At 32.6% G+C, this 12,007-nt stretch overlaps 1 protein-coding gene across 1 annotated transcript; it reads right to left on the reverse strand.

Annotated features, from left to right (window-relative positions):
* Positions 1-4,156: 4,156 nt before the first annotated feature.
* On the reverse strand, positions 4,157-9,700 carry LOC132564001 (uncharacterized). Its single transcript, XM_060228755.1, has 6 exons — positions 9,642-9,700; positions 8,110-8,279; positions 7,200-7,226; positions 6,611-6,796; positions 6,039-6,137; positions 4,157-5,401 (listed from the first exon to the last, which is right to left on the reverse strand). Exons 2-6 carry the CDS (start codon positions 8,277-8,279, stop codon positions 5,332-5,334), a joined length of 552 nt encoding a protein of 183 aa, XP_060084738.1. The 5' UTR covers positions 9,642-9,700; the 3' UTR covers positions 4,157-5,331.
* Positions 9,701-12,007: the final 2,307 nt, after the last annotated feature.

Here is a 12,007-nt window from a genome sequence, read left to right on the forward strand (position 1 = left end):
TTTCATCGTTCTGATAATGAAGAGGACACAACTTAAAAATTTCTATGCTTGAATCTCTTGATAAAGCATCTTTTTGAAAATTCTTTTGATCAATTTTGATTTTCTCAGTTGCCTCTAAGGTTTCAAAATTTAGGCCCATATCATCACTAACGACTCCAAGAAGGACGAAACAGCTACACAATATGATGCAGCTGTTCAATTCGTTAGATCGCTCTTGTATCTAATTCTTAATTTGTATTGAAAGGTGTAAATACGGTGTTTCTTTTGCACAATCTTCATTTATGATGGTAATGATACAGTATTTCACAAAATTTCAATTATAGATATTTTTTTCTTGACGAGAAAGCTATTGTGGGCTTAGCCGTAGAGAACGCCTCAGTGATGAATCCTAAAGAATATCTATGATAAATGTAAGTAAATGTAACAGTTCCCTCCAACACTTCATATTTAGGATCAACAAAAGAACCTTAGATTCTCATCATTATGTTGTTGTATCCCAATAGGAGGTACGAGTACCCCTGTGCATTTAAACAGTCTGTTATACCAAGTTATTTACTGTGCAACCACTACCCGCGCTGATTTTTTCTGTTTCTTGTGAAGATGAGGTCACGGATCGTCCTCAGCTGTCGTGGCTGTGTCATTGAGAAAGTCACGACCCCAAAACTGTTCTAAGTAGTCGGTGCCATATGACCCTTTCGCATTCTGTTCAGTGAGGTAGCCAACTACTAAATTTACTAAATGTACGTTAATGGAACTATAATTCCAGCTAACAACAGTCATCTTAGACATGTTTCTGTCCACATATCTTTTGCCCACTCGGTGCACACTTTATAATGCTCTTATATATTTTTTTCAAATACGAATAAAATCTCAATTCTAAAGTCATTTTTTTCGATTTTCCATTTTTTTAATGAAACGACATTCACAGAGACGACTAAGTAAGTTTGCAAGAAAAAATATATTTCACCGTATTTGATAACACGGCGTGTTGAAAGTTCAAGTCTACGTGATGTTATTCTGTCATGGCGTCAATACAGAAAATTGTAATTACTCTCTCTTGGAGGTATAGATAGTTTCTATACAATACAACCACTCATTTGTTCCGTAGGGTTGTTTAAAGAATGAAATGAAGACAAAAGATTACTGCTTTTATTCTTAGACAATTCATTTAGATACTTTGTGTATACTTACGGGAAAAAACCTTTGTCTCTTTCCTGTGTCTGTTTCTATTTTTCCATATTAGATAAAGTATAGGGCAACTTAACTGATAAAGGGGTTCAACTCGACCACAGTCCACCTGTTACATTTATAATCCTACCTCTTGCGGTGGATGCTTTCTCGGTTCATCAATTTCATGAAAAACTACAACAATGACTCTACACACAGAGTGTGTAATAAACTGGATGTAAATCAGGGCTATTAATATAAGATATTGAACTACGACGATCAATGAGATCGTTAGCCAAGTAGTATGACACGAGTTATCCCCCTTTTAACTCTGATCAATAACATCGCGCGCCATTGTACGAACTAAAACGATATCGACTAGAAATTAATACACATCTCAGTTCCGTTTATTATTGGGTACGTTTCTCAATGACTAAAATATTCAGCGTACGATGAAATTTATTTTCGACTGTGAGGGTGTGTGGTTGTACATGTAGGAGACTAGGCTTATTGTTGTGTACATAGATGAAGGGTAAACAAATTTTTCAAGTTATCGACATTCGATGAAATTATCTCTTATAATTACTGAGAAATTTGAAGGCAAGTTAAAGTTCACAATTTCAAATAAGAATGTCTGTGCATAATTATAAAACTATATGATATACAAATGTATTTGGATAAACTTTCACCGACCTCATTCTCTTCAGTTCAAAACTAAGACCCTTGGATTATAAGTATACAATTTTTCCGAAACCCAAATTGTGTGTGAGACAGGATTTCCTAGCTTGCTAGTTTAGAGAAAAAGTCTTTAAAAAGAAATGTTCATCACTTTGATTTTCGACTACACCCTGAGACAATTTTTATGCGACCTTTGTTCTTCAAACGGCCCAATTTATCATCATTTGAAAGTAAAACCATAAAATTAATGATGTGGGCGCTTCCATGACTGTGTACGAGAGATGAGGGCTTGGAAGAAGTTATTTTTCTATGGTGAACATAGATTGCCATAATTAACGGTCTCCGCTAAGTCTGGAGAAATCTACCACAAAATATTAGTAAGGCCGTGAAGTGTAATTGTTACTGAAGCTGAGGATAACCACCGGTAGACGTAAATGGCGTTTTATAACATCAACATCTAACAAATAAATAAATAAATAGCGGATACATTAGTAGGTAGACCCCTTCGGACTAAAAGACGTTAGACTGTTCCAAAACTGGCGTTGGTATTGATGAGGAGGGAAACTTTAGATTTCTGAAAATGTAAGTTGCAAAGTTGTTTATAGTTGTAAGCAAATAAGTTTCGACAATTACTACGGTATTTTTAAATTGTTATTCTGTTCGGTCGTAAGGTATTACTTTACACAATGGATGACAGCAGCCTCTGTCAATGTTTGGACAAGTTTATTTTTGGCGTTTTAAATGAATGTAAAGTTTTTGAATTTTGTTATTGGTCTGTACGTGCAAGAGGTCGTTACTGAAGCCTGCCTCAATTCAAAAATATTTCTGAGGGGAGGGGATATTGATTTGTTGATTTTGTTTCAAAATTATCGGAAGATGTTGAAATACTCACTAATCCTTTCTTGTATTGTGTACGAGACACACTGGTATAAGGGAGACAACTGCAAATAGATTTTCGACCTTCAGCATCCATGACGAGTCGCAGAAGGAAAAAAACAACTGTTTGATTCAGTGTAATTAATTGTTTCAAAATGCTGTATCAAACTCGTATTTGTATTAAAATGTGCTATTCCCTTGTGTGTCTTGTAGACACTGCTGGTGGACTTTGAAGTCAACTTTGTTTGCTGTAATCTGTATGTCACGTTTTAAATCGATTTGAATAGTGGCAAAGTTCAGAATATACACATGCACTTGACGCTGTTATCTGGTTAATGAAAATTATGAAATTTATTTTATTATGTGGCTGCTGCACCTCGCTTTCTAGATTTTGACTTTTCTTCGATCAGTTTGGATTTTCCTCAGTTGCCTTTGCGCTTCAAAATTCAGGCCCTAAGGATCACTGATGATTCCCAGAAGGACGAAACAGCTATATGATGCAGTTTAATTGTTTGGCTCTACATAACTAACTTTAAATTATTAAAAGGTGCCACTCACTTGTGTCTTTTATACAATCTTTACAAAGAATGCATCTAACATGATAATGAAAAGGAATAAAACGGCTGGACTGTTTTATTGGATTTGGTCTTTATTAATTATGACTGTTTACAACTATGTACAGAATATATTTTCCAAAAAGCGTTTTTACCATAAAATATCTTAAATACATGGTGAGTAAATGCTTTATCCATATAACGTAATAAATAGTGATCAGTGATCATATTACACAAGGTCTGAACCTCAATCGTTGGCACCAAGGAAAAATGTTGACAAACAGGTGTTTTTCAAATCTTTGAACAACAGACAATAATATTTTTTTTTACCATATTCATATTTCAAAGAAGACCAGGTGAACATGGTATCGAACAATATTTTTTAAATTTTTTTTTATATTTTTGCCCTTTATCCTTTCCATAAAAGGACATATTCAAAATGAGATGGATGTTGTGATAACCGTAAATTATGTAGTTGAGATCAAATGACACTAAGATTCTGCACTAAGCTCATCAATATTTAATCTTAGAACACAAGATATCATACCTATTCAAGGTGTAAGCAGATCTTAATGGTACATGGTAAAGGAATTGAAATGAATAAAATCCAATGCCAGAATGAACTGGGAAATTATGTCCTTAGAAACAATAAACTTGGTGGCATAAATGAAAAGACTTGAAAAGTTGATATCAAGTTGGAATACACTTTGAATATCTAAGATTCTCTAATAAAGAAAAGACATAGTGCAGTCAAATTTAAGATAGCAATATTGTGGCAGAATCTGACAAATTTTTACATAAACTTAAAAAGAAAACTGAAAAAATCTCTAAACTGCTTAATATAATTTAAATACATAATTCTAAAATAATCACTCTTTTCTCTTCATAGAAAAACACACAACCTGATTTTTGTTACTTAAAAATACAGAAAAAGAAATATTGAGATAAATGTGTAAAAGTTTAAATTATTGTAAAATTCACCATTTTTTAAACATCAACCACTAAATCTATTTGTGTGTAAAAGTTATTTCATGTATAAAATGTACTATGATATATCATCAATGTTTAATAAACAAAAATAAATATCTTCTAGAAAGTAGCACCATTATATCATTTGGCTAAATAAAGTCTGTTCATGACTTCTATGAATGCAACATATAATTTCTTATCAATTAAAATTAATATCATAAATCCGTAATTTCAAAGTCGTCATAAAATTTGATGCAATATCATAATTCTTGATTCAACACCTTTTTATAACAATTGTGAAAAAATACCAGTATTTAATATACAGACGACAATACTTACATAAGTCATATACAAGATGTAAATAGAAATAATACATGCTGCTAAATTGTTGTATACATATACATCGTACCATTGTAAATACTGTCAGATCCAATAATTTTAGGGTAAGTTTATGGTGTCTTTCTTATCCCTATGAGATGAGTTACCTCCCTTGTTTTATGAGGGTTTTGTTGATGTATTAGTAGTTGACAAATGCACAGATACATTTAGATTTAAATATAGATTTCTGGACGGAAACGGTCAACCATAGATTGGATGTTGTGCCTTAAATTGTGAAGGTTTTGACTTTAAAGTGGTTGACTTGAGAAAGACGTGTCCCTAAATTACTTAATTTTATTTTAGAGAAACAATATCATCTACATCATACTTTTTGATACCAGATGATTTCTTGTTAGAAAATTATGCAAGTAAGCTTTCTGCTTATTTCATCATGTAGTAAATTCATGTGTTAAATAAAACCAATAACAGTTTGATGGGTTTTTTACACATCAACCAAATATGATTAAAGAAACAATATATTCGATTCAGTTTTATGATGATATGACTTAAATTTGTTCAGGTAAGTCAGTCTATGTGAACAACTTGCAGCTTCACATAGGGTATGTTCTAATAAAATTTTTCAAAAGTTTTTTCTCATCTATTTTAAATTAACACTCCAATTATCTATAGCCACATACCGCTCTTTGGCCAATTATGTACATTCACTATGATGTGACTAGTCATCACAACAGTTATAATTATCTGTGTCTCAGGCATACTGCTGCGACATGAGAGCATCATTTTCTGAGGCTGTGTGACTGTGAGGTGTTGCACAGGACCTACAAGAAGAAACCAGCAAAACATTAAACAATAGTTTTCATATGTATGAAACAATCATCTACATTTTCACAAACAAGACAATGTTGGTCAACAATGAATATAATGAATAAATATGTGGCCAAAAATATTGAAACAACTTCATATCAAGTTATTAAAGATATAAAACTTTCCCACTGTTTGGCATATGGTAACTGAAAATAATGTCCAGAATAGTTATGAGTCATTAAAATCTAAAACATATCTTAGAAAAAATAACCAAAGACAGATAAAACTGACATCTAAACAATAATATTACAATGATGCTAGTCAGTTTATTTGTAATTAATACTGGAGATCAAAGTACAAAAATTATGATCAGAGACAACATTTTTATCAGACAAACTGCTAGAGAAAAGATACATTTTTCAGATAAACTAAATTCAAAATGAATCTCTATAACACAGATCACAAAAAACTGAACTATCTTCGTATCCTTAATACCATCACACCTAAAATTTTGGATCCAAAATGTCATCAGCCCTGCTTAAAAAAAGGAATGTTGCTTTTTTCCCTTTTCTTTTTGTTAAATTTTGAAATTAATATTGCATGTGAGGTCAATTATATTTCATGAAATGACACTAATATTTGATAAGTCACCTGTCTAGAGCCTCTCCACTATTGACCGAGTACTGTGGTGGAAGTTGATAAGGGGGAGGGGATGCACTGCGAGCCTCTCTTCTGTCACGTCTCCGATCCCTGTAAAAATTAACTCTACAATGTATCACAGACTTCCTAATTCACAGTAGAAATACAGATCAGTGTTATACAGTTCTGTTTATTAGAGAATGACTATCTGTGTTATTTGTTTGGTATATGGCAGAAAATGGTGAATAAAACTGTTTTTAGAAAATATTCACCTTAAAAGAAATTTCATTCTAACTTACATAAAATCAAATGAGTTTAAATCTGTTTTCATCACGAGATCAAATGAATCATTTTAAAACAAAGAAGGAAACAATTCTGAATATAGTAAAAAATGTCTTTGTTGTACTTTGTTGTGTCAAGGATGTGTTTTTTTGTGGAAATAGCGAAAGTGACATTTCAAATTGATGTTAAAGATATCTTTTTTCCTTAGTTTTATTCCATTTTCAATTTTTTTTACAAAAGCAGAATTCTTCAAATTTAACAGCCTTTAGAGTAAATGACAAGATACTGTGTTTAATTTTTACCTCTGTAATGTACTTGGGGCAGACTGGCAAGCCTCTCGTCCGTGCATGCCTCTACGGTAGCGGTGTTCGCGGTCAAGGGTCATTGAACCACTGCGGCTAGATAGCAGTAATGTATCTCTTTTCCTAGAGAGTTCCCGCAAGCCTTGTGATGCTCTTCTGATTGAGTTGTATTTATCCAAACTAATACTAAAAAAATAAAACATGGCATAGGCTGCTGAAAAGAAAATTATTTCTTTCATTAGCTTTGAGGCCCCCCATCCCCACCATCCTTTCTGATCATACAACAAAAGTGACAATCATGAGAAATTTCACGAAGTTTGGTCTTTTCCGAGAGCCTTATATGACTTATTTTTGACATTATATTCCTAGTTTTTTACTATGTGACAGCAACCTCAGAAACTTTTGAAACTCATATTGCACCTGACAGGGTATCATCCAGGAAATTTCAGAAAGATTTGCCTGCTTGAGTTTAGGTCTAAGGATATATAAGTGCACATTGACAGAATGTTGCACAAAGGATTCAGAATTTGTATGACCTGTTCGTGCACATCAAACAAAAAATATGGTATGATCAGAGTTAAATACTTACTCTTCCTGGCTCTCTGCTTTCTTCCTTCTGCAATGAAAAAAAAATGTTTAAAGAATGCATATATAGATTAACACTGGTAATGAATAATTTCATTTCACCTTCACTGAGGAAGATCCCAAATAACATTTATATACTAAGAAAGCACAAACAAAAATATTTTTTCACAATTGAATTTACTTCACTCACACATGACTAACAGCCACATAACATTTATGCTATAAATGGTTTCAAATATGTAAGCAGAAAACAATTTACATGCAGTGTGTAATACTATAATACTTTCAGTGACATTTACACTAAAATATGTTACAAACTTGAAATACTGTAATACTTTTAGTTACATTTACACTACAAACATGTAATTCTGTAATAATTTAAGTTAAATTTCCACTACAAACATGTAATACTGTAATACTTTTAGTTACATTTACACTACAAACATGTAATATGTTTAGTTACATTTACGTTACAAACATGTAATGATATAATACTTTTAGTTACATTTACACTACAAACATGTTATACTGTAACTTTTATTTACATTTACACCACAAACATGTAATTCTGTAATACCTTTAGTTACACTTACACTACAAACAACCCTGTTAACTGTTGTAAGATTTCATCTTAAACTAAAGTGATAAAACTTTTTGTGACCAAAAAAAAGATAAAAATTGAAACTGCAGTGTATGAATTGTGTTTTTCATAATGTCTTTTTTGGCAAATTTCAACAGAGAAGAGCACTGTAACAGCTTATGGTTAATATCTTCAATTCCTTCACTAGGATTCAAATCCACTATATCTGGTTTATTAGCAGAAGGATATATTGCAGCTTCCACAGTTACAGAACAATGTTTTTCAACCATTACCTGCTATTATGTGCACACTGAAAATTTTAGTTCCTACAAACCTTCTGGTGCAACTACAGCAGAGGATCATACTGAGGACCATTGCTAACAACAATATGACTCCTGCTGGTATCACTACAATGTACACAAACTCCATCCACATGTCCCGACATCTTCGTTCCCCATCACAAAGGTCTGGTGGACTAAAAACAGGAATTGGGTAAACCTCCATCTGAAATAATAAAAAACATATAAATTAGTGGGAAAATTTTCAAATAAATTTAATTTCATAACTTGTAATGTGAAAGTGTAGTAAAGCATTCTGAAAGTACTGTTAATCACGATAATAATCTATCAAACTCCTGTTAATTAGAATGCAATATATTATACTCCTTGCAACAGGTACTAGGTACAGGATATATACTGAAATCAGATTGTGTGATAGGCAGATTGTGGCTCTGAATTCATGATAAGTGAACATGATATTAGCTACATTTTACTGACAGTTATTTCTATGAAAATACATCACCTTGTTTGGCACAAGGTAACTATAAAATAACTAACTTGTTTAATTATAGACAACTTACAGAAAAAAATGGCAAAACCATTGGTAGATTGGTAGTGGACTCAGAAAGATGATATTAGATAAGGTCAAAACTCAGTCCACAATATGCAAGAAGGGACAGAATTCTGAGGAAAATTCATGAGATTTAAATACCAAAAAAATTTGGAAATGTGCATCTTTTAAGAAAGAGGCTTTGCTTTCACAAAAATTGTAACATGTAATGCTTTTAAAGGGCAATTTTTTAGCCCCCTGAATTCAGACGAGTAGGGGATTAAATAGCTATGGACTGGGTTCAATAATGGTGACATGATTAATTGTTATGAAAAGAGAAAGTAAGATTGGTAGATTGTAGAACATTCTTCAAAGGACCCATATTGTCCAATTCAACTTATATATGGTTCTATTCTTATTCCAAAATACAATGATGAAGAAGCTACAGGATTGAAGAGCATAATCTCAGGAGAGGCTTGACTGGTCTGAATATTTAATAATAAAAATGTCAGCCACTTAACTTCACTATTAGATCTAACAGTTAGATTGGGCAGTATGTGTATAAGATAAATGAAACTATTGTAAAGAAATGTTCCAATTCAATTCAATAATACGATATGTCGCTTAATTAAAGTGGGTGCATGGACAGTACATATCATTACATATAATAATTGATGCCATATTTTGCAACACTGTCATGATCGTCCTCGGATAATCAATGTTAATATATCGATAGTAACGTAAAGAAGGCGAAATGGAGAAGAGACCGATGTGTGGATTATGGATTCGTGGATTTTAATGGCAGCCACGTGCAATATCGTTTCTCTGACTTCGAGACAATTTAGAACTTTAGAAAACTGAGAAGGAAACTGAACTGCCAAAGAGGCCCGTGCAGAACCTGGGCAAGAGAGTCAACTCTAAATTGAGGATTCGTTCACAATATGCGAGACCTATGCGGAATTGAAAGTTGGACGGTTGTTATAATGAATACGATAACAAGGGTTTTTTTTAGATTATAAACTATGTAAAGATACGCACTTGATTTATCCGATGTGACTTCGAATGCAGTCTCCTCCTTCACCGGATATTAACAATAGCATACTAAATTTGGAAAACGTTCCAGTGTCCTTTTCCGGATTTTATTAGACGGTCTAGTGGAAGCTATCTGCCATTTTTAAAATGTTATTAGGGACAGGAATTTACCTTGAATTGGACCATGACATACATTCTCTAACTAATTACAGACTTCTTTCGTTTTATCTGCCATTGGTATTTGAAAGAATGGTTTATTAATATATATCATTTTATTGAAAACTTGTTGGGTATCAGTCAGCTTTTACGCAGGGTAATTCTTATGCGTGTCAATTGCTGTAATTGACATTTACCACCAAAAATGTCCAGCATTTGACGAGAAAAACATACATTTACGTGTATATATTTTTGCGATATATCTAAACCCTTCGACAGAGTTTGGCATAAAGGTATTGTAGATTGTATATCGGGTAAAATATACTTGATTTGAAAACTATTTCCCACATAGACGTCAAAGGGTAATTTCAAATATATATTATTGTCCTGTAAATGTCATTGAAACTGGGGTTCCTCACGGGTAAATTCTTGGCCCGCTTCTGTTTTTGATTTTCATCAATCATAGTTTGGCGATTTGTTTTTAATCTTCTCGTCCTTTTACATATGAAACTTCGACCTATATCCATCGTCCCCTTCTCTTGAACTCCAAATAACAATAAACTGAAAATTAGATAAGTTTAATACGTGCACAGCTACCTGACTAGTTAAATTACATCAACTAATATGTATATGATCAATGAATTCACAACGACAATAAGGACAATTTTCGAAGCAACCTGCCCCTTTATCAAGACACAAATACAACATAAATTACATCACATACATAGAACATAAAACAAATACAAAGTTATAAATCTAAATCGAAAGCGGTGGTATAAAATTATGTGTCTCAATAATCCCTTCGGTCGATAGACGCAAAATACCCTTTATAACGGAAAATCATCCTAAGTTGTCGTTAGTAATTAGAATATCAAAAGTATATTATATCAATCTCGGTGTGTTTTGCACCTTGGACACTGAACATATATGTGATTGCAACGAAAACAATAGCATGCCACACTCCGAGGAAAGTTGCCTGCCGGTACATCTCGGTCACATTCTAAGTGATATTTTTTTTTTATTATCATTTAATTATTTAAAATAAGAATATATATATTATGAGTAGATCTTAGAAACTCTCTCCGACTGCCGACAGAAACGGAAAAAAAGCTTCTGTTTTTTATCTGTTTTTTTTTTTTTTTTAAATTAAGATGCATAACGAACAAACGCATGATCTCTTGAACTGAAACTTACCACCTTCAGCTGGTGAAAGTAATCCTTATGCTCTTGGAAACAACAATAACCACAGAATTCTCCAATTTAGAGACTCTCTCTTACAAAATCTTTTTTCATACCATCCAATGTTTATTATCGGAATACATAATACAATTAGCTGAAATTGCTGTATCTAAATACTTCTTCCTTATTATTTGACATGCATATAACACTTCCCACGTATTACGGACTTGGAGAACGAAGATAAACTATTTTGCATACACAGCACAGATCTCAGTGTAGTTACCTTTATTATAACTCTGTAGAGCTAACTAATAATGCAGTCTGTAGTAGTTGTGGAAATCCTTGCATTTCAACTTGTCTCATAATTAAAAAAAAGAGTAAATATACGTTTCTTTAAATATTTCAAACATACTTATAGTGATATTTAACTCTAATTAATGTCCATACCCTTTAAAAGAAGTTTTTAAAAAAGTTTTAAGAATCATTGTTAGTTAGTATCTGTCATTCATTATTGGACAGGGCGCAATATGACGTCACGATGAAAAGTAACTTTCCGAACGCAACGCCGGAATATAGGCACTCGATCCCCACAATCGTGGCTTAGCGATATACATCTTCATCAGAGTAATATTTCAATATTAGTTTTGTATCAGATGATTATTAGAATACATTCTAACATGAATTATAATTAATGGTCGATGATTAATCACGTCCATTTTTTTCAGACTTAAATTTTCTTCTCTGTGAACTTATTAGTTAAATTGTACTTTGATAATGTATAAAAGATTCATGGTTAATTCGCTACCAGCCTGAGATATCGTATGACTTAATGATTGTGTGTACTGAATTGTAAGTCCTGAACCTGAACATAATGATCTTGGTGATTATCTTTTCAAAGTTTAATTCCTGATATTTTGATTCCATCAGGGAGACACGTGTACGCACATAAGTTTCGGAATTTATTAGAAAGAGATATATTTTCAACATGTATCCGAGAGGCGAGATTCTAACATGGTTTCGGCTTCAGATCATGGCTT

Source organism: Ylistrum balloti, unplaced genomic scaffold, assembly GCF_031769215.1.
Source record: "Ylistrum balloti isolate Yb309-2 unplaced genomic scaffold, AGI_CSIRO_Ybal_v1 Utg369678, whole genome shotgun sequence".
Taxonomy (NCBI): domain Eukaryota; kingdom Metazoa; phylum Mollusca; class Bivalvia; order Pectinida; family Pectinidae; genus Ylistrum; species Ylistrum balloti.

Coding starts and splice junctions, on each gene's coding strand:
- LOC132564001 (XM_060228755.1), bottom strand. CDS start 8,279: ATGGAGGTTTACCCAATTCCTGTTTTTAGTCCACCAGACCTTTGTGAT. Junction 7,227..8,109: donor TGCTGTAGTTGCACCAGAAG/GTTTGTAGGAAC, acceptor TTTTCATTGCAG/AAGGAAGAAAGCAGAGAGCC. Junction 6,138..6,610: donor GCCCCAAGTACATTACAGAG/GTAAAAATTAAA, acceptor TAATTTTTACAG/GGATCGGAGACGTGACAGAA.